We start from the raw sequence: 23,624 nt of genomic DNA, 5'->3' as shown, positions 1-23,624 counted from the left end.
ACAAAATCCTTTCATTTCCGGCTTTAATTTATTTGTTTATTTGCATGATTAATTTTAGTGTGCGAAGGGCCCATTAAAAATTAATTATAATACCATCTGGCAGCACTTTTGTGTATTAATTTTGACATTCTTCCATTCATCTTTGTTTCGTCAATAAAGCTTAAAACAATAGAAGTGTTCATTGTAAATTTGTTTTATTTTTGAGTTTATGAAGTTTTAACTAGCCACTTTTCTATGTTTTAGGTGAAATATTAAAAATGATAAGGTTTAAGCTTATATGGAGTGCTTATTTATGCAGTAATGCATTTGGGTCATACTCATATTAGTACTTTGACAGCAACGGTGGTGAAGCCCTTTTAGCTCAGAGGTAGAGCACTGGTCTCGTAAACCAGGGGTCGTGAGTTCAAACCTCACAGAGGGCAATTTTTTTCAAATTTATTTTTTTAAGTTTTAAATAATTTGGTATCTTCATCTAAATTTATTCAGCTATCAAGCCAGTTTCAGTGCCCAAGTATTTCCCAACATTCATTCATTTTTATGCCTTTAAAATTCTATGAGTACATTGATTATGATGCTGTTTGATACTGACGGCGAATGGACTTCTTTTAAATCCCCAGAAGTCTAAATGCCTTATAATCCATGAAAATAAGGACTTCTCCATACAAGATCGGATATAGTCATAAATTATCAGAAAATTGATATTGTTTCTAGTGCGAGGAACTTAGGTGTTGTGTTTAATAAGACGTTGTGTTGGTCATTGTCGGTCAAACATATGAGAAGTTTCGTGCACACACACTCCTTCACTGCCTGTTACTAGTGGAGTTCCCCAAGTTTATGAATGATCTGTTTGACTTAGGGTCGTCCCATAATTGTTTGCCTTTTGCGTTTGCAAATAAGTTGAACTTCTGTTTAAGTGTGATTCAGATTTTCCTGATGTACTACAATTGAGTGTAATTGTGTGTTGGTAAAACGTCGATCAGCTTGATGGCAAGATGGCGGATTGGACCATATGATTTGTAGTTGTTGTGCAAATGAGACCACCTTAAATTGTATCGTCATGCCTTGGTGCTAACAAGTATTTTACATTTATTGCAAAAGCAAAACAAAAATGAAAAAAATGTATTCAGCTTAAAGCAAAAAAATGTTCACAATCGATGGAAAACGAGCGAAATCCATTTTTTGTTTCATTCACAATAGTTTTAAAATTCTCTCCTCTTTTAATTTTCTGCGTTTAGGTTAGTACTGACATCGACTTTTCGGCCGAACAACTGTCAAAACGCGTTATGAAAAAATGGTAACGAAGAAAATGAGAACACATTCCGTAGAAGTGGTACTGAGTTCTATGAGCAAAATAGTAGCGGAATGTAGCTGCGCCAATACAAATTTCGCTTCAATTAATTGCCAATGTAATAAAATGCTTACGAAATGGGCACCAATCAACTCTGTTTCAATGATGTTGTCTTTGTTGGGTGTTGTTGTTTGACTTTTGTTTGTGTTATGGCAAATAATAGAGTCCGTAGGATTTCGCTATAATTTAATAGGCATTTTCGCTGCGAATGAAGTCAGAACTAGGCTTTTATTACTAATCTATGCACCTTGCGCCTTTTTAAAGAGTCGCTTGTCACATATACTAAAATAAAACATTTGGGGGCTCTAGCTGCTACATGTCGCTGGTAGTCGCATGGCAGTATAAATGCGCTTTATCTTGGCATCGTTTATATGAGGCTTCCCTTTACTTAACATCATTTGCAATCACGGCAAGTAAAGAGAAAATTAAAAACTTGGCATCCCTAGACGCGGCAAGAGAGTTTTAAATCTCTCATTTACTTTCTCAAACAAAGATTTCTTTTTTTGGCCTGGCCTCTTATTTTTACACCAATTGCATTTAACTTAAAATACTTTAGGCTTTGAACGATATACATGTTGGGAGTTAAAGCAATAGCAGCAACAAGAAAGAACCTGTCAGACCGTGAATTCTCAGCTTTTAAGTATACTTTTCAAGTAGAAAACAAACTACATTGACAACGGAAATAACGAAAAAGCTATTAAAAAGAAGTTTTAATTATTGTTAACTTGATACAGAGTCTGAGTGCAAAAATATATATTATTTAATTAAAAAAAATCACGGGTTAACTTATGAATTGACGTGTCTTTTCGGAAGGCGTAGTTAGTTATTTGGAGCATTGTTTTGGAGCTGGCTGTGACCAAAAACAAAAACCCCAAACGCAAGTAGACGTGAAAAGAGAAAGTCTGGTGCGCACTGTTAACAAAGAGTTTTGAATGCGTAAAGCAGTTTAAGGAGGTCTAACTGAATTTACAATTGCAAGATATTCTGATTGATATTGTTTGAGGTAAGAGTTGACTTAAATTTGGTGTTCAAAATGTTTATTGTCTTATTATAGGGCTTAAAATATTATATGCTTTATATGCTTTATCCAACGAATGACCTAATTGGACTTGGGAACGGTATTGGATGCCAATTAAATCGTAGATCTAATAGGATACAATTCATTACAATTTTCCATGAATACTTATGTAAATTCTTTCGCTAGTTCTTCCCTCCGGTCTTGTAGTCTTTTAGTACATGATTTGTGAGGTGACTCTTCAGTTTACCTTTTTACTTAGTCGAAAGAAGAATCAATATTCTATTTTATAACGCAAAATTGATGACCTATGTATTATTTGTCGTTACGAGGAGGATAAATTTACTGTTTCAAAATGTTTGCTTGGCCCCGACATTTGTTGATGACTTGATTTTGTATTTAACTTTGAGCGTTGCAGTTAAAGTGGGTGTCGTTGATGTAGTAGCCATATATTTGCATGTAGAGTAAACAATCCTCTTCAAGCGTCCATAGGTGAACAAGGTCGTTCCGGACCGTCCATAAAACCGACCGCCACGCGAATGTGATGTCCAATGGTTATTAAAAGGCGTACATTTCCTGCCTTGTATTGACTATCATAGTCGCTAAATATTTAAGCAAGAGCCGGTACCACCCGATTTCTCACTGAAACTTTCCATTCGATATCGCGAATAGCCCACAACTACAATTACAGTCTCCCTGTATACCTATGGAGCATTTCACTGTCTGCAACCTGTGGACGCGCCCGGTTGTTCTCGGCTGAGCTTCCTATGATAGCTATAACTACCTACAGATCGGTGCATAAACAACATGTGTGATGGTCAAAGTTATCCCGGATGCTGATGCTGTTTGTTGTGCCTTCAGATTTTAGCTTCAGGCCATAACAAAATCCAAAAAATTAAGAGCGATCCATGTTGTAGGGTATATAAAGTTCGACCCGGCCCAACGACGCTTTTTTTGGAACAAATCACCTTACCACAATACTAACAACGTCCCGGTACGGAATAACTATGAGCATCACACAGGCTCGAACTTTGAACTTCAAGCTGTGTGGTATTCTTCGTTATCACTAGAAGCTTAGCTATGATCTACCGGGCGCGTCCACAGGTAGCGGATAGTGGAATGCTCCATACGGAGTAGCTGCGACTGCAGTTGCGAACAATCAGCGGTATGGAGTGGAAAGTCTCAGTGAGAGGCCGGGTGGCACCGGCTCTAGCTTAAATACTGAGTGCCTATGATTCTCGATACGCCAAGGCGGCGATCGTTCGTATAGACCAGAACTAGCATGCTCGCATATAAGAGCTTGACGAGGATCGCCAACTCCATGTTCAAATGTGGTTATAACAACAACAACTCACGACGTATATCAATCAGAAGAAGGCCGATTGGGCCGAGACAACATAACCATAAGTGAGCCGAGACATCATTAACACAGCAGCCTCTCGCCAGTCGACTACACCAAGTGAAGCCAAATTTTCCGGCGCAGGCAGTGGTACTCGCAGATGAGAGTTATGAGATTCGTTGCACTCACCCCACTTATTCCAGAACTTAGCAAGTTGAATCTGGAAATTAATAGGGTGGTTAACGAACAGAAGTGGAATATGTGACTGGAACACTAGAAGCAATGTAACTTAGGTACCGGTATAGGGAAGCTAAAGTTTACTGTTAAGTCAAACTCGAACCCGGGAGAAGGTCACTTTTGGTGACAGAACTTTGACTTACATGAAGAGATGCACCAGGTTGTGCAAACGAGAATGACAATAACACGGACAGCCATCACAATTTATCGTGGACGAAGTTACGAATATCATTCGTTAACCAAGGCGCTGGACCCCGACGTAATCTCTATACAGATATGAACTGTCCAACTGTTCTTAACCTATCTTTGAGCACTCTTATTGAGTACTACATTGTCTGGAAGATGGGCAGATTGATCCCCCTACTGAAATCTGGAAAGGACCCGAGCAAGGGGAGTTGTACAGATCGATCTCCATATTCTCATCAATAGCTTAGATGCTAGAGGGGGTATTTCTCCCGATTCTCGTTGAAGAATATCCATTCGCCGAGTATCAGCAAGTACTTCGAAGCCTACAGGTCATTTTTTAGAACGGTCCTCGTGGCACTGCATATATCGAACATTTTCGAAAAGGTCAGCCATATCATCTTATATGAGGACATCGCCAAAACGTCCCTCTAAACAGGCTTGAAATGCTGGGTCACGAATTATCTGTGTAAGTCGAAACCCCGTATATTGATAGATATGCGGTACTGTTCAACCTCTACCCTCCAGACGGCATTGAGTCCGTATCATATGTGGACGATTTTACAGTCATGGCATCAGGGCCGCCCACTATTGATGGTATATGCTTGAGGTTGAACGACTAGCTCATCGTTCTTGCCGTCTATTTTCCTGAAGATATCTGCAACCAATCTTCAGCCACACTTTTCTCACTATTCGCTACATACACACTGGAAGTAAATGATGGGCTGAATGTGAGAGTCGATAGAATGATAATATTGACAATAAAGTGTCACAAAATGTCACATTTGACAGCTGTATCACGTCTTCCGCACAAGATACTGCAAGTTGCAAAAGGGCCAGAAACATAAACAAGGTCCCCAAGTTAATTGCTGACAGCATCTGCGCTGCTGAAAACACTTCGTTCACTACGTAAAAAGCAATTAGCCGATCTGTGTTAAATTATGCAGCGCCAATGTGGTCTCGTCAACCATGAGACACGCAGTGTAATAAAATTTAGATCTGCCTTGCCAACTTCGAAGTCCAGCGACGGGCTGTCTCCTCAGTTCTTACATGGACCACCTCCATCAGGAAACAAAAATGCGTGCGAAGACATAACCACATGCTGTCTAAGCAATACCCTCTGGGCTTTTACACCAGAGGCCATCCTAATCACCACCATATGGATAGGCATACACCGCCCAAAAGCCTTGAGTTGGATCTACATGATCTAGAGCAAGAGGTTCAAAGTTACAAGAGAGAACCGCTAGATCAAGACAACATGCAGACACGATAGCAGTAGCGATGAACAGCTACCTGGTGAATGAGGTCCTTGGAGAATGACCGCCACCCATTGCACCTGAAGAATTTGAAATACCCCAGCTAACCAGAGTAGTTATGGCTCATTTGCATATTGACAAATGCAGCCGCCTTATCTTCTACAGAGCTTGGATTGATGCCAACGTGTGGGTGACGACACACGTCACCTGTTTAAGTGCCTATACAAATCTACCCGACTCAGATCCCTCTGGGCGCACCCCACCTTAGTCGCAGAGTTTCTGGGTCTGAATATTCAGCAGTACTAAGCAAACATAAGATAGAACACAACACACTGCTACAACAACGCTTTTTTCTCCCTTTTTACATGGCTTTTTGTGCAAACGAACTTTAATGAGAGAAGAAAAAGTGAATTTTATGAGTTAGCGGCAATGCATTAACAAGTACCTATTAGAAGGTAAAAAACCACATTCGAAAACGCTTGTGTCATTGGATATCAGCTAAATGACAAATGCCTTATTACGCTTTCCAGAAAAGGTTAAACCGATTAAGGCAAACTCAAATTTTTGTAGGTTTATGTGGGTGACACAGACATTACAAAACGATCTTCAACGCATAACCATCTAGATTGCTTATTTTTAATTGATACATCTATTTACAAATCCAATGCAGGCGACAATAGTAAGCCTTTCAGAGTCTTCAAGTTTCCGACACAAGGTATCAAATCTATCTATTGTAAAATGCACTATAAAGAAACGAAGAAATTTGTAAAGGATGTCCCTGAAGTTGAAGATCTGCACATGGATCGACAGTCTTCCTGATAGAAAAAGTGCTGTTTTTACATTAGCGTATGCATAAACTGTACAAAATTCTGCATAGCCTAATGCTCAATCATCAACTAATCTTATGCTCAATCAGCGTTGGGTAACTCTTCTGCGACATTGGGTCGCAGTATCAATCTGGAGTTGGAGTTCGCTTCGAATTCAGAGAAAATTTACTCAACTCTGAACTGCACTTTGGTTCCGTCTACATTTTCTAGACTTCGACTCGGGCTATAAACCTCGACTCCCGCAGTCGAAAACAAACGAGGTCTTTGGACTTATAGACTTATATTCTATTTTTATTATTACTTTTATTACTTTTCCAATATTATACCATTTATTATTACTTTCGGAAAGCGCTCATTGATAATAGCCCCTGCTCGGTTCCTGGTGTTTTTAAAAATTAGGGTAATAAGAAGTGCTTTTTAGGGAAGGGATGGCACCTGAGACATTTCGAATCAAATATGAATATCAAATTCGTGCTGCACTTCGAAATCCTTTTAATTTGAGCCCCTTATTGCCATGGTCGGTAAATATGAACCACCGGCGCTTTGCACTTAAAAAAGATATCAAATTCGTTCTTTATTCTGAAATATCGTTGATTAGAGCTCCATATTGCCATAGTCGAAAATGAAGTTTAGTTTAGGGTGTGCTTTAGGGCGTGCCCCAAAACACTTGCCTCCAAAATTGGATATCAAATTCGTTTTATACTCTCAAATACCTTTCATTTGAGTCCCTTATTGTCATAATGGGTCAATTAACCCATTTGGTCCGCCTCCATCCGATATCAAAAAATTTTAAAAAAATCGGTTCAGCCAAGTCTCATATAGTCATAATGGGTCTAATAGCGTTTTTGCGGGGTGACGTGACCCACTATACTTCAATCTGATTTTGTACGCCAGATTCGAAATCTACTCCCGAATAACTTTCATTTGAGCCCCATATTGACATGAACGTCCAATATGTCTGTTTGGGCGAGTTTTGGGGTTGGGGGCGGCCCGTTGGGTACTTTGACTCAAATGTAAATACCATATTCGTATTCTACTCTCCAATAGCTTTCAATTGGTACCTGAATTGTCCCGATAAATTCACTTAATTTTGGGTGGTGTTTTTGGCATAAAGGGGGAGAGTTCGGCCCCCTTCCGATATCGACATATTATATAGCTTATGTTTCCTTCTAGACCAACCTACACAATATGCGAACAATTCGAGAAAATCGGTTCTGCCGTTTTTAAGTCTATACGGAACAAACAAACAGAGTCCCATATATCAGTGATTGGCTAATGTGCCCATTTAGGCGTTTTTGTGGGGTTGGGTTGACCTCCTATACTTTGACATAAATTTGTATGCCAGATTCGTTATCTACTACCGCATTCATTTGATACCCATATTGTCCTTATCGGTCGAATTTTGATTTTGGATAGTGTTTTTGCGGTAACGGCGGAGCGTTTGCCCCCTTCCGATATCAATAAATTATAAAGGCTATTCCTAGTTTCGTAATCTACTCCCGAATACCTCTCATTTTAGTACCATATTGTCATGTTCGTTAAATAAACCTATTTTAAGGGGTTTTGGAGCTGGGGCGACCCCTCAGGTACTTGGACTTAAAATTCATACTCTACTCTTGAATACCTTTCATTTGAATCCCATATTGTCCCGATCGGTCCACTTTTATTTTTGATAAGTACTTTTAGGGTAAGGGGACGGACCCCCCCCCCCCCTTGATATCGAAAAATTATATATCCTATGTTTTCTTCCAGACCAACCTACACAATCTGTGAAATTTCAAGGTAATTGGTTCTGCCGATTTTGAGTCTATACCGAACAAACAAACAAACCGACCAACAAACAAACACAAATTGAAATATATGTATAAAAGATACAAACATACCTGTACATACTTATTTTTTTATTTCTGTTTTATTTTATTTTAGATTGCAATATGCCCAAGGACAATATGAATGGCTCGGCAGTAAGCTCATCTCAAGCAAATGGTAAAATTCATCAAAATGGCTCCGCGAAACACAACCAGAAATTTGATGTCAATTCTTTGCCTCCACAAAAATCGGTTGTCATTGCCTATATACTTTGGCTATTTGGGGGCATTTTGGGCTTGCACCACATATATTTGCGTCGCGATCGTCACGCCTTCGTCTGGTGGTGTACCTTGGGCGGTTACTTTGGCATAGGCTGGTTGTGTGAAATTTTCGCCATACCCGGCTATGTGCGAGATGCCAATGAGGATCCTCGTTTTATCGAGGAATTTGTAAAGAAGCTGCAACATTTTAAAAAACCACCCTATTCGGGTAAACGTTTTGTGGGCGAGGTAATGATTGGTTATCTCTTTGGACAATTGTTTGAAATGGCCATACCACAGACGGAATTCTTGGGTATTGATTTTACCATACTGCACTGGCTAATACCAGTTTTTGTGGCATTAGGCGTTTGGACTGTGGGAAATATTGGGCGGGAAAAGGGTGTGCTATGGCATTGTCTTTTAGCTGCTCTGGCTGCATATCCTGTGCGTTATTTCATCTATGACGAAACTTATACTTTGCTTATATCTGCTCTGGCTTCTGCACTGGTTTTTGATCATTATTCCAAAGAGTGGTTACGCACACCGCCCAAAAGGCGAGGCGCCATGGAACGATCTCTTAAGTTCACCGGCGCTCTTTGCATTTACTTTTCCATCTGGGGTTGTTTCCTATTCTTCAATGGCACCATATCCGACGAGGATGGCAATGAAGTGCCCATACACGAGGCATTCCAAAACTTCCTAGCCTCTGCTTGGTGGACGGATATTGCCCAGGCTCTAAAGGATACCTATAATTATGCGCAGCATCATGGATGGTATGAAACATGGAAGGAAATCTTTGAATCCATGGATGTTGATGGCGAGCGTAATGCTTACAAAGTTTTGGGCGTTAGTGCAACAGCTTCACAGTCGGAGATAACAAGTGCATATCGCAGACTTTCCAAAGAATTCCATCCGGATAAGGTTAAGGACGAATCTCAACGTGCAGCGGCCAATCAACGTTTCATTGAAATACAACAAGCCTATAGCGTCCTATCGAAAATCAAATCAAGTCGACGTCGTAAAAATACCAAATCAGTGGAAGACGATCCCATCGTTTTGTGAAACACTAGAAAATGACTTTATTTAATGTTAAGTTTTGATTATTTTCTTATTTAAAAACCCTAAACTGTAATACATACCAGTGACTTAATATGTGTAGTATGTAGTTCTAATTTTAGCATTTTTACAATTAGCTCCCAAAATACATACAACGAAATAATATTTATTTAAAATATATAAATCTTCAAGTTTACATTAAAAAGTCCAAGTTTATCGAAGTAGAAAAATCAAACTCCAAACAATTAGCAAATTCAAGTGAAGCAATCTAATCTTGCTGGAAGCGGAAGCAAACAAATTGGAAGCTGTGTTCCATTTATTGGGCGAATAGCGAATATATTCACTATTTAAAAAAATCTAATCAATTGGAATTTTCCATAAAATTCAATTAGCCGTCACGGTTTCTTCGCCAAAAGTGACCCGTCTACCGGGGTTTGAAAGTGACTTAAAATTTGACCGCAGCTTGCCTAAACCGGTGTCTAAGTTGCATTGCTTCAAGCGTTCCAGCCACATGCAATTTTTTCCTGTGTCAATGTACTCTCTCTACTTTCGGTTTACTCTCTTTTATTTTATGTCTTTCTGGGAAGAACACAATGGACAAATGGTTTCCGAGTGAAGCGGCTAGCAACTACGATTGACAGGCATAAGTCCTTTTACCTTACCTAGACCTTCCTCTTACCCCCTATTTCAGAAATGTCTTATTTGTTGATGAACGAACAGTTTTCGATCAAGGCGTACATCCACAGCAGACATATTTGGAAATCATCTGGATTATATGAGGCTAAAATGAAATTATTTAAGAGTAGATTCCGAAAGTGTGGCGGATGGTCCCGCTTTCAAAACCCGGAAAGTGAGTCTCTTCCAATATTTGGCAAATATAAAAATTTCGCACCCAAAGTAATATATTATCAATATTATTTAAGGGGCACTGGATAGCTGTGAGCCCCAACACAGGCTGTAACTTTAAGGTATAATCTTCGTGGTGTTCATCGCTGCCACGAGAAGCTTAGTTGTGAGCTACCGGTCGCGTCCATAGGTTGCAACGGCAATTGCGGACAATCCGCGGCATCAAGCGGAGGGTCTCAGTGAGAGGTCGGGCTGAACGGCTCTTACAAAAATATTGAGTGCCTACGATGCTTGATTAGTTACTGGTGCCTTTAAATAACCAATGGCCATCTTGTTCCCGCGGTGATCGGTCTTTTGCTCACTTAAAGGGAACTTGAAGAGGATCGCCACCTCCACTTGAAAATGTGGCTACAACAACAACCCCCTAATGGTGGCAATATTTGTGAGGTACTACGTCATATAAAAACTTTTCCCTAAAAAGGTGTCGCACCCTATCATTGAACTAAAACTAGAATCAGAGAACACTCATTGATATGTGAGAAGTTTGCCCCTGCTTCATGGGAAATTCTGCAATATTAATTAAAGATCCAACAGACTGCCTTCCTGATCAACTAAATATCAACTAAACAGGGTGAAATGGAAGACAGTAATTGTTGTATATTCCAATTTTTAACTAGAGAACTATTGCATTATAAACTCAGTTTTTGAAGCATACTTTTAGGCGCATCGGAATGAAAAGAGCTAAAAGAGATTCTAACCGAAGGTTACAATCTTTTTATTTATATTTTTTTTACAAATCTCCGAAGGACGGCAGTATATTGATTTTGCCTTTACCTTTGTAGCAAATCATATATCCAATTCCGATCCTAGTAAGTAAAAATATGTTCTTGGTCGTTGTAGAAGTCTAAGACGATAAAGCCATATTTGGCTACAGTCTTACGGCCTTATTCACAAAACTTAATGTTGTTGTTGTAACCACATCCTCGTCTTACCCTTGTAGCTGAGCAAGCTCGTTCCGGTCCAAAGAACCGATCGCCACGGGAACAAGGTGACAATTGGTTATTTATCGAGTATCATAAATTTGAAATAGGTTTATTTGACAGATGAAGAAAATCATTTCAAGGCTTTGGCCAACGATAGATGGAATAAGTTTTGTGAAAAATTAAGAAATTCAGCTGAACATTTGAACAGATAATTCTTTTTACGCATGGGGAAATAAAGATGGGCTAAATCGGACTACGTCTTGATAAAGCTCCATAAAAGCCAAACGAATAGAGAGAGTGAATCAGTGACAAGAGATTAGCTCTTATAGAGTAGAAGTTTGGTAATACGGTAAGAGTATGTGGTGGTAGAGTGGCGAGGAGATAGTTAAAAGTATTAATTGTTGAAGTTCTAAAGTATTATCGGGTTATGTGGATGGGTGGGTGTGTATATGAAGACTGTTATTATTAAGCTAAGCATTACAATCGATGTTCTGCATAATCACAATCGATGTTTTTCTAATCGAAGTGAATAATGAACATGCTAGATTTTAGTAGTAATTGTTAAATTTGGTTGAATAAAAAGGCGTTTGTTGTAATTTTTTTAAACTAAAACAATGTAATTTTATTTGTAATAAAATTAAAATATTAAACTAAATATTTTTTCTTTATGTTCATAAATATTTACAATATCGTTTGCCATTATGTAAATATTTCAATACACAATTCAAATTTCATTTAAACCATACAAAATGAATATGAATGCTTGCATTTCAATTCAATTTGTTTTTAGTTGTTGTTTTTTTTCATTAAAAATAATTTCGATCACAACAGAAACACAATTTCAATAATTAAAATATAATTAATAAAATTAAATGACTACTTAAATTGTACAGAAACATCATCGTCGTCGACGTCGTTATCGCCATTATAGACGATTCTCTATAAAATATATAAAAACTAAGCAAAAGGCAGAAAAAGAGTAGGGGCGTGTATGTGTGTATGAAAGGGGAAAAGGCAAAATTAGAATACATAATAATAGCAAATGAAGAATATAATGAAATCAATTATGAGTGGTAGAATAAATATGAGGACAATTACACTAATGATTTGGGTTTAAAATTGGTTGGGAGAGTAGGAAAGTAAGAAAAAGAGTAGTAGTAGTGAGTGTTAATATGGAGGGTGTAGTAAAAACAGTAAATTGAAGAATTGAAAAAAATTTTTTAGGAATGAAGTTGGGGAAATAAGGCTTGCTTATAACTTAACATAATACTGAGCAAACTAAATGATTTGTTAAGAGAATAAACACTAGTGCTTACTTTGGGAAAAGGAAGTAGAGAGGTAAGGGGAAGGGGGGAGAAAAGAAATATGCACAAACGGTTATAGCCTGTGGCCTTTATTCTGGCTAGATAAAAGGATACTCAAGGCCGCAAAACATAAAAGAAGTTGGTGTTAGCAACAGCTTCTTCTAGTTCAGAGATGGGCAAACACACACACGATTGCACATTATTACGTAAAAAACAACAACATAAGCTCTCGGGCTTCGAAATAATGTGTAATAGTATATATGTGCTAATAACTGCCTAAAATTATAGCAGTACTTGTTTGTTAACATTTCTATGTTAAGTTGTAATGAAACTGCTACTAACAGCACCATCATTCATAACATTTGGAGTCAGTTTAACAGCTGAAGCCACTTTTACACGGGATGTAGTTGTCTTATGACAAGTAATTTTTTTTGTATTCACATGAAATGTAAATGGTTGCCAACCTAACCTAAAAATGTGACCAAATTTGATTTTTTATGCGTAAAAAATGTTAAAGTTACGGGATAGGTGGTTAAATCATAAATTTGTGAAAACAATTTAATTAGGGGTTGCCTTCATTGTACTGACAACAAAACAGCTGATTTCTTTGTTTTTATCAGAAGGAATAGAACACGCTCTAATCGAAGATTATCAGAAGGAATAGAACACGCTCTAATCGAAGATTATCAGAAGGAATAGAACACGCTCTAATCGAAGATTATCAGAAGGAATAGAACACGCTCTAATCGAAAAAATTGCATGTGCTGTTTTGAAAAGTGGTTTTCATATGTCAGTTTCATTTGTATCACACGACATCACAAGACAACTACACACCGTGTAATAGAACCTTAAGATTTATGATATTTAGAGCTTTGAGTATCTAGTTTATCTATTTAGACAGAGACAAAGTCTGAAGCAGGCTCCAAAAAGATGGTATATTAGGGTTGATCACATTAACGAAATAATAAATTTACTATTTTCACTACTTTTGAACAAGTTTGCAAGTTTTTATTTTCTGCTTTTCACACTCGTCAATATGCACAAGGTTTTGTTAGTAATTTTTGTATTACACATGTAGTAGGTATATAATTTTTACGTTTTTGTTTGTAAATCTTTCTTAATTTTGTTTTTATTTTTTGTATTGGTGTTGTGTTAGTATAATTTTTGTTTGTTTAAGGAATGTTTGATTTGTTGCTGTTGTTCTTGTTAAAAATAAAATTAAGTAACATTCAAGTTTCGCTTCGTTATGGTATTTATAGTAATATTTTTTTCAAGTGTATTTACAATTTGTTTTGAAACTTGTTTGTTTGAAGTACATGCAGTTGTTGTTGTTTTGTACAGTGTTACAGTACAACAACTTCATTATAATATTGTTTACAAATTTTCACTAAAATTTTTTAAAAAAATGTTTATGTATGTATTTAACAAAATTATAATGAATATTTATATATATTTTTATAAGAAAATATTGCTTTGAGACAAAGCTTTGAAAGCTTGTTAAAAAGCCCGGCTTTGTATTTTGTGTAAATATTGCATCAAATTTTAGAGCAAAAGCTTTAAACAGCTTTTAGCTCTTTTAGTTTTGTGAATATTATTAGTTTTTCTTTTTTATTTTGTTTTCCATAGTTATTTATGTGTGTGTGTGTGTTTTTGTTTGTTTCTAATTATTGTTTAGCGACTTAGAAATGTGTCACTACAATATCTTCTTCGAGATCATCCAATTCGTCATCGGTTTCTTCGACTTCGGGTGTGCCATTGATATTCGATTCGGCAGCAGCCTTGGCTGCGGCAGCTTCCTTCTCCTTTTCGGCGGCTTCGGCTTTCTCTTGTTTCTTGAGCTTGCGTTGCTGTTAAAATGAGAGAGTGTGAGAAAATACAAATAAATTATGAGTCCTATATGTATTAAAAAGATAACTTTTTACTAAAAGAAGGTATTAGAGCTTTAGATGTGTAACAATACCCAAAAGGCAGAATTTTAACAGCCTTTGAAAACATCCTAACATGTGTATCGTTATGTAATGTTTTTGTTTCCATGTTTAAAAATGTTTAAGAAACTAAAAGCTCTTGATCTACATTCCTTTTCGTTTTCTTCATCTCTTCTTAACTTACCTTTCTTCTGTACAAGATTTCAACGACAATATAGCCAATGCATCCCAATGTTAGAACAGCCAACAAAATGTACAGCTTCATGCGGGCACACAATGTGGTGGCATAAGCATAGGCGATGACAAAGCCAGCCGATTCCCAGAGACGATAATTGGAGAAGGCAGCCTCTTTGTTGCGTCTGAACAGTAAACCATAGAGACCATTGATTTGTGTTTGCCATACAGCATCACCAACACCCCATAGACCGGACATAGCGTAGAAGATCAATGGATTATCGGGATTTGGGCGCCAGAACAATTCAACGGTAATCAAGGTAAAGTGCACCACAGCACCCAAAACAATGATGGGAGTACGGCCAATATATTTCATCACAGAACCAAAGAGTATGGAACAGATGGCATTGACAACACCAAAGCAAATCATCACAAAACCAATTTGATGAATACCCAAGGCACATGAAACATAGGCCTGTGTGAAATCGGCACCGATGAAAGCCTGCTCCATGCCAATGAATACGGTAATGGGAATTAGCAATTGTTGATTGGGTTTCTTCATTTGACGGAATGTGGCCGAGAGTAATTCCATGCCGGATAGCTCTTGGGCCGATTGTGAACCTTTGCGTTTTTCACCGTAACGCTTGAGGGGATCCAAGAAGAAGGCAATAATAGCAACAGCAACAATGATACAGGACAGGTAGATCATACTAATTTCAAAGATTTCATGATCTGGGGGACGTTCCAAATTGGTGTGGCCATTGCTGCCATGTACACAGAAATTGGCACCGCAATATTGGAGATCTTTGGGAATGGTACTATTATCGTTACCGCCACCGCCGCCATGACCGCCGCTAGAGAGCACTGTAAGGAAAATAAGAGTGGTTATGAGCACGCAAGTTTTAAAGGTTTTAAGCTTAAGTTGAAGTGAAGCATTTCTCTACACTTTTTCTTGGTTATCAATGATTGAGGAGATACAAGCATTTTAAGTTATTCTGTATTTTTAATATTTTTAAAATAGTTGAAAAATATTTGAAAGAATAAAAGGCAGTGGAAACGAAGTGTTCGCTCTTATATAACTGACAAACTAGAAATGAGGTACACCAAAAGCATTTACCTCTGACTTTATTAAAAAGAAAGTAATACGTGAGGGAATTCAAGCATAATAGTGTGATTGCTTTATATTTGGCTGGGAAATCACAATCGGTTATGGTTGGCGAACTCAAACAACTCAAATTGAACAAAATGTTTGTGTATCGTACCATAAATCGTTATAATGATATTGGTAGCATTGCCATTGAGACGTTTGTCCCTTTTCCTTAATGGAATGTTGTTCATGGTCAAATTTGCATTTGCAGAAGATTTTAAAATTTCCATAAACATACAAATTTACATTTAGGCTTATACCAGATCTATAACTGTTATGGTATTCTAGTTGTAGTTTAGGAGATACAGACATTTTGAGTTATATTAGAAATGTTAAGAAATCACTCTTAATTTACTAATTAATTTACTTAATTTACTATCGTTTGTTGACTTACCAAGACTTGAAATAAGATTGCCCCACAATTCAGCTGTTTGCCAAGCCAAAAAGAAGAAGCCAAAGAATCTTACAATAATAGCATCCACAGCCTGTTCAGTGATTTTGGCATAAACCTGACCGACTTGAGTTAAATATGTGGCTTTGGAGGCCCACATAGGAGCAGCACCCAAACCGACTAGAATACCAGCAGGAACCAGAGTATAAAATCTGAAATATTGTATTAAAATGGGAAATATAAAAAAATCTTTCCAAAATGTTGTACTCCATGATGATTTTACCTTGGGAACAACTGGAAGGCAATATACGGGGCATAGCACAGCATACTGAAGACCAAGGTCCATTTAACGGTTAGCTTACGAATAATTAATGTGGGCAGGAATATACAGGAAACCACAAGCGCCGCATAAATGGCACTCAGCGACACGGTACCCAAACCATCTTCGGCATTAATAGAGGACTGTAAGTTAGCTGTGCCCTAGTGATATAAAAAATTTTAAAATTGTTAAAGTTATAATGCTCTAAATGTAATTTTGGTTTAAAAAAAATACGAGAATTAGTTATGCTTTTTTGAATATTATATAAAAGCCACCATAATTCAATTATATTTTCACTGTGTCATCTTTACGGTCTTTCGCTTTCCAAGTGACAACTTTCAATATAAAGTAATTTTTTAGATATTTTATGTATATATATTTACCTGAAACGCTGTAAATTGCACCATAAAGGCTAGTGATATAATGCCAATATTTTTCAATATACGCCATTTTTCAGCGGGATTGAGGATAACTTTCTCCCTGAGTGAGGCTGTGTCCGGCTCGAAACCTGGTTTTGGCTGTAATTAAAATAAAAAAACGAATAAAATATACATCAGTATTTTATATGATTTTGGTTATAAGACAGTGCATTTATATGCTTTTTCGAAACATTGAGCCTTAAACGGGTTTTGAATGATATCTATAGCATTTTTGTTTGATAAGAAATGTACTATTGTAATTAGTTGCTAACACTGTAACAAAATTATATCACCATGTGTATGTGTTAGTGCCTAAAATCTGAAAGTGTATGTTGTTGTAACAACCATTCATATTGAGTTATTGCTGTGCCTAATATGCTATGAGAAATCCGTTATGCCTCTGAATGACAGTGTAAAGAAAGAGAGAGAGAGAGAGAGAGATTTTAGTAACTTCAAATATGAAGACATGACTACTATTTCATGTCTTTATATTTGAAGTTACTGAACTCTCTCCCTCCCTTTCTTTCTTTATATTGTCATTCAGAGGCATAACGGATTTCTCATAACATGTTAGGCACAGCAATAACTCACTTAATATGAATTGTTGTTACATACATTCTTTCATTTGTCGATATTCGATAACAAGAATTCATAGTTTTCGATATTTTCATTTACACACACATCTCTGTTGCAATATATAACGTCAAACAAAATATTCTATGTATAAAAAATATGTTGAAACAAAAACAAAATGACGTAACTTTTATATTCATATTCCTAAAAAACCTTTTAAATATATAATAAATACTATCATTTTACGGCATAAACGATTTTGTCCTATTAAAAAAAAAAAACATTTTTGTTTCTTGAAGTTTTTTGTACTTTTAAATAAAAACTTATTGCCAAATTTAGCCCTGATGATATTTGGCTTTAAAGATTTAAGCCATAAAACTCCTCATTAATACATATGAATGTATAAATGCTAGACACATCTCATTTGTTGTCTATGTGAATGTCAGTTAGTTTCAGTTATGTTTTTATGGAAAATAGTTTTCGGCAAAATGGGTCGAATTTTGAAATTCCAATTTGCATTTTTGTATCAACTTTCCATGTAAACATTTGAGTACATAAAAAACTCATGCCGCAAATTGTTTGTTTTGAAGATTTTTTTTCGCCATGCATTCGACCCAACTATACATCTACCAACGGAGGAGCCTATTGCAAAAATGTAACATTTTGTATTCCGTTAGTTACTTTACACATTTACGCAATGCCCGTTGTTGTTGACTTGACATAAATACCTCATTTTAGGATCAAACAACAGAATTGGGTTTTATGAAATGCGAATTGTAATGACAAGTATGTTTTTTTTTCAAAATTTAGACAAATGGATAATCAAACATTTTTGTCCCTGAATTTGAGGCTGTAAATAAAATAAAAATTCTGTTTTTATCATATCGTGTATGAATATCGTATTAAGGTTAATGTGTTTTATTATACCCTCCACCATAATTTCGTGATTCAAACATTCAAATATTGATCTAAGACCCAACAAAGCATATAAAGTGGGCAACCCAATATTTGCGTGCAGAGTTGCATTTTTGTAATGCGACGCTCAGAGACAAAGCTAAACGCGCTAATTCTGTTTTAACCTTTAGTGACTTATCGTCCCCACAATCTGTTTACAGATTGCGGCATACTCGCGTACTCATTCAATACCAATTTTCCAACAAAAATTTTTTACTCTTTTGCAAACTTCTGCGGGGGAAAAAGCATCCAGCAGAAATTTGCAACCTCCCATTTACAAAATTCTCCAAATGTTTTCGCTCTCATACTCTTTTTTACTAAAAAACGAACTATTATCAGTAAAGTCTAAGTTCTGATTGGTGCGTAATGTTGTCATATCTTCCAAAATACCTTAAAAGTGTACAAGAAACACATAATTGTTAACAGGAGGTTTATCCCCATGATAATTTAATGTTCCCGTTAGCTAACACGAACATTTTTTTTTCTACGAGAAACCCGCCCCAAACCTCGATGGCGGTCTAATGAATAAAGATATCCACTTGAAAAATGCAAATTTTGCTCATGAACATTCCACTTAGGAGCAGGGGCAAACTTCTCACATACAGGGTGGCTGATGAATATTGCTACAATGATGAATATTGCTACATTTTTTTTTCGGTGTATGGAATACATTTTTCTTTTATTCATGTTAAATTAAATTATTAAATTAATTATTAAATTATTATTAATTAAATTAATTAATTAATTAATTAAATTAATTATTAAATTATTATTATTAAATAGAAAAAAAGTTATTACATTTTTTTTTGGTAGCGGCTTTCATCAGCCACCCTGTATCAATGAGTGCAGTCCGATTCAAGTTTAAGCTCAATGATAAGGTGCCTCCTTTTTATAGGCGAGTCCGAACGGCGTGCCGCAGTGGGACACCGCTTTGGAGAGAAGTTTTACATGCATAGTACCTCACAAATGTTGCCCACATTAGGAGGGCAAAATCACCGCTGAAAAATTTTTCTGATGGTCTCCCGGGATTCGAAACCAGCCGTTCAGCGTCATAGGCGTACATGCTAACTTCTGCGCTACGGTGGCCTCCGTTACAGGTGTATTTATTACTCGATTTCGACGATATTTGGAACAATGAGTTTATTAGACCCCTTGACATTCATGATAAATATGGGTCCGTTCGGTCTATATTGCTGTCTTTAGATTGATCCTTTGATATAGGGTCTTAAAGCCATAATATGAACTTTTATTACTCGACTTCGCTGAAATTTGAAACTGTAGTTTGTTTGGAACCTCCAGACATCTGATCCGAATGTGGTTCAAATCGGACCATGGTTAGATATATCTGCCATATAGACCGAAATGAATGCAGTATTTAATGTCCGATTTCATTGAAATTTGGAAGAGTGAGTTGTATTAAGCCTCCCGGCATCTGAACTGAATTTGTTTTAATTTGGACCATATTTAAGCGCATTTATTATCCGATTGTGCTAAAATTTTAAATGTTAAGCTTCTGTCTAACTTTCGAAGAAATAAAGTTAGGCACTTGAAATTTTGCACGAATACTTCCTATTAGCGTATGTCGGGATTGAAAATAAGTTATATCAGTCCATGTTTTGATATAGCTGTCCGATTTGGCTGAAATTTAGCATGAAGAGGTTTGTTTCGATTTCCAACAACTATACCAAGTATGTTCTAAAGCGGTCTTCATTTTTACATCCAACAACTGTGCTATGTGTGGTCCAATCGGTTCTTATCCTGATATAGCTGCCATATAAACCGATTTCGGATCTTGACTTCTTGAGCCGCTAGAGGGCGCAATTATTATTCGATTTGACTGAAATTTTGCAAAAATTTTTATGGTTTGACCTTCAACAAAAGTGTCAACTATGGTCTAAATTGGTTCACAAGCTGATATAGCTCCCATATAAAGCGATATCGGCTATTGACTTATTCAGCCTCTAGAGGGCGCAATTCTTATCCGATTTAGCCGAAATTTTGCATGAAGGAGTTGGTTTCGATTTCAAACAACTATACCATGTATGGTATAAATCGGTTCTCAACCTGATATAGCTCACAAATATACCGATCTCCCTATTTTATTTCTTGAGTCACTAAAGAGCGCAATTCCTAACCGATTTTGCTGAAGTTGGTTTTAGGTTTCCAATAATAGTGCCAAGTGTGGTCTAAATCGGTTTAAATCCTGATATAGCTCACATATAACCCGACCTCGGGTCTTGACTTCTTGAGCTGCTAGAGGGCGCAGTTATTATCCGAGTTGGCTGAAATTTCGCAAAAAGTGTTCTTGTTTGACCCTCAACAACTATGCCAAGTATGGTCTAAGTTGTCTAACGGATCTCAGATCTTCAATTCTTAAACCGTTAGAGGGCGCAATTCTTATTCGATTTGGCTGAAATTTTGCATAAAGGGGTTTGTTTTGAATTCCAACAACAGTGCCAAGTATGGTCTAAGTGGGTTCTCAAACTTATATAGCTCCCATATAAACCGATCTCAGATCTTCACTTCTTGAGCCGCTAGAGGGCGCAATTCTTAACCGATTTGGCTGAAATTTTTCACGAATTGGTTTGTTTTGATTTCCAGCAACAGTGCCAAGTATGGTCTAAATCGGTTCACATCCAGAAATAGCTCCCATATAGTCCGATCCCCTGATTTTATTTCTTGAGCTACTCAAGGGCTTTTAGTCCACATATAACCTTTGTTAACCGATTTTAAACTATTCGAGTAACACACATACTGCCAGAACAAAAATCCGGTTTTATTTACTGATATTACAAAAAGAAAACATAGCTTAAGGTCTTTTCAGACCATGGCATATTTCCGTAAGCTTAGTAACCTTTAAATTTTATGGGCCAAAAAATAAAAAGAAATATTAAAAAAACTCCCTTATTATGTAGGGTATTTAAATAAACAAAGGAAAACAAACTCAAGGCAACTGATAAGTCTACAAACTTATGAATGACGAAGGAATTTCCTTATCGACAACAAGCTTCAAGATGTTAATGAAATCTTATTTCTACGAAAAAAATCAAATTGTTGTAAAAAAACTTCAGGCTAATTAATTACAAAATATAAGTTTTTATCTTTATTTTATGAGAGAGTAGCAAAAGCCACCAACCACAAAAATGTAAATATGTTAACAAGTTTTATGTGCGGTAGCAACTTCCTAAATAAAAAACCTCTTGGAAAAAATGATTTTTAATTCTTGAACTAAAAGTGTTTATGAAGGCCCATAATTATTTATTCTAATCGTTATTTAAATTGTAGCATTCTTTCAGAGTTGCCAACAAAATTCATTATAATACATTATTTGAATTTCAGAGTTGCCACCCCATGATTCTAAGTGCATTTTCTAAATGTCAACATTTTTTCTAGAAATGTATCCAAAGAAATGGTTCCCACTGAATAGTTTAAACTAAGAAAAATTACTAATTTTCTTTTTTATAACCCAAAGGAAATTTCCATTTTTGTCTTGCCAAGGGGGTGGGCTTTATAGGTGCTAAAGTGTTTGCCATAAAACTTTTTGCTACCGTAAATAATTAAAGTTGTAAATATACCACATTGTATATAGACTGGTTTCTTTAGTTGTTTGTTGCTGTTCACAATTTATTTACAATATGCAATTTAACGACAGTCAGCCAGCCAGCCAGTCAACCGGGCGGTCTGGCAATTGAAATATTTTGAAACTAGACCACACTTTGACACATGTAAAGCAGTTTGATTTTTTTTTGTGTGTTTCGAAAAAACAAACAACAAATTTAATGAAATGTAAACAGTTTGTAAATGGAACGTAAAAACTTTAGGTGCTGTTGTGTTAGACAAGATAAGTTTTATGTTTGTGTGTTTTAAATGTTAATTTGCCAATTGGTTTAGTACATGCTACAATAAGAGCGATAAATCACAATCGAAGAATATTAAAAAAAAACCCAAAGAGGGTTGCCAAATTTTATAAAAAAGCAGATTAACAGATCTTTGTAAATATGAATACATAAACACACACACTATTGCCCGTTAAGCCTAGTAATGACTTCGACTTTTTAAACGAACAACTGTCAAAATGTACTTTTTAAAAAAATGGTGACGAAGATAATGCGAATACATTTCGCACAAGTAGTACTGAGTTCTATGAGAAAAATAGTAGCGACATGTCACTGTATCCGTTTAAATTTCTCAAAATTTTAATTGCAAATGTAATTAAATGGGCCGAATTAACACTGCTTCCATAGTGTTGTCCAGGTTGTGTGATGTTATTTGACTTTTGTTTGTGTTACGACAAAGAAAAAAGTCTGTCGGATTTCGCAATAATTAAATAGGTATTTTCGCTGTGCATGTCAGTACTAGGCTGTACGGTGTTCGAACCTTTTTGATAGCCAAACAATCCTCCGCGAATCTTCTAGATGAAGGTAACGATGGCAGACGAGCTCCTCTAAGAGTTGTAGATGATTCTCCAGACGTTAGGAGTTGTGTCCTCAAGACGAATCTTCTGGAAGAGTGTTCCGCGAATCTTCCACATGAGTTACTTAAATTTTGAAAAATGTTTGTAGGCTACATAAACAACCTTTTGAAACACTTTTGCGCAATTGTTCTTCCGTATGAGTAGCGAAACACTCTTCTAGGAAATAATTGGGGAATGCATTGCGTAGGCGGAAGTTTTAGTAACTCGTTATAATCGTTCGTATGACTCGTGAAACACTCTTCTAGGTTATCATAGGGCAATCCTAAAAACACTACTTCACTTACGACATAATTACCAGGTAGTATACCGTAAACAGCTGAGTACAATTTTTTCTCGCGAAGTGCACTATCTGTCAACGAATTTTGTCTGTGTGTGTGTGTATTACAGTTAAGAATTATAGCACCTACAAACAACGAAAAATGGCGCGAACTATCAGAGTTGCACTAATCACTGATTTTGACAGATAGTGCACTCAATATTTTGTTGTTGGACTGCCACTACCTGTAAACGAATCAATCTTGACTTCACGTATGGCAACACAAAATGACGCACGAAAATTTAAAAAAGTTGAAAATTCTTACTTTCTGTGGGATTTGTTTGCCGAGTTGCATTTGTAATGCGTTTTTAGTGCTCGCGAATGGTTTGTAACTCCACAAATGCCGAAAATCGAAAAGATTGTGTTCAGCGATGAGGCTAAAATAAATAAGTCTCACCCATTGACAGACTAATTGACCATATGATTAAAAATGTGGTGAGATTTTATTACAGGGCATTAAACCTAATAG

The 23,624-nt window shown here is 36.5% G+C and overlaps 2 protein-coding genes and 1 non-coding gene across 6 annotated transcripts in view; 2 read left to right on the top strand and 1 right to left on the bottom strand.

Moving 5' to 3' along the window:
* The first annotated feature begins 350 nt into the window (after positions 1 to 350).
* On the top strand, positions 351 to 422 carry Trnat-cgu (transfer RNA threonine (anticodon CGU)). Its single transcript has one exon. It is a non-coding gene; the product is annotated as a tRNA-Thr (tRNA).
* Positions 423 to 1,895: 1,473 nt separating this feature from the next.
* On the top strand, positions 1,896 to 9,535 carry LOC106085117 (dnaJ homolog subfamily C member 22). 2 transcript variants are annotated; one of them, XM_013249164.2, is made up of 2 exons: positions 1,896 to 2,351; positions 8,132 to 9,535. In XM_013249164.2, exon 2 carries the CDS (start codon positions 8,140 to 8,142, stop codon positions 9,334 to 9,336), a length of 1,197 nt encoding a protein of 398 aa, XP_013104618.1. In that variant the 5' UTR covers positions 1,896 to 2,351; positions 8,132 to 8,139; the 3' UTR covers positions 9,337 to 9,535. The 2 variants fall into 2 exon arrangements, with proteins under 2 accessions (XP_013104618.1, XP_059223820.1); XM_059367837.1 differs by lacking the exon at positions 1,896 to 2,351 and adding an exon at positions 7,963 to 7,987.
* A 3,904-nt stretch (positions 9,536 to 13,439) lies between these two features.
* Positions 13,440 to 23,624, bottom strand: part of LOC106085104 (UNC93-like protein) — a 124,534-nt gene continuing 114,349 nt past the window's right edge. For all 3 annotated transcript variants that reach the window (XM_013249143.2, XM_059366421.1, XM_059366422.1), the window contains exons 3-7: positions 16,803 to 16,937; positions 16,384 to 16,580; positions 16,104 to 16,312; positions 14,573 to 15,426; positions 13,440 to 14,310 (exon numbers count right to left, since the gene is read on the bottom strand). In XM_013249143.2, the coding sequence (XP_013104597.2) occupies positions 14,143 to 14,310; positions 14,573 to 15,426; positions 16,104 to 16,312; positions 16,384 to 16,580; positions 16,803 to 16,937 (1,563 nt within the window). In that variant the 3' untranslated portion in view covers positions 13,440 to 14,142. The remainder of the gene's footprint in view (positions 14,311 to 14,572; positions 15,427 to 16,103; positions 16,313 to 16,383; positions 16,581 to 16,802; positions 16,938 to 23,624) is intronic.

This window comes from Stomoxys calcitrans, chromosome 4 (genome assembly GCF_963082655.1).
Source record: "Stomoxys calcitrans chromosome 4, idStoCalc2.1, whole genome shotgun sequence".
NCBI classification, from domain to species: Eukaryota; Metazoa; Arthropoda; class Insecta; order Diptera; family Muscidae; genus Stomoxys; species Stomoxys calcitrans.
Note: the sequence above shows the minus strand (reverse complement) of the source record. Positions and strands in the feature narration are given on the sequence as shown.

Bases quoted from the DNA above. Each gene is read 5' to 3' on its own strand.
- LOC106085117 (XM_013249164.2), top strand. From the start codon at position 8,140: ATGCCCAAGGACAATATGAATGGCTCGGCAGTAAGCTCATCTCAAGCA.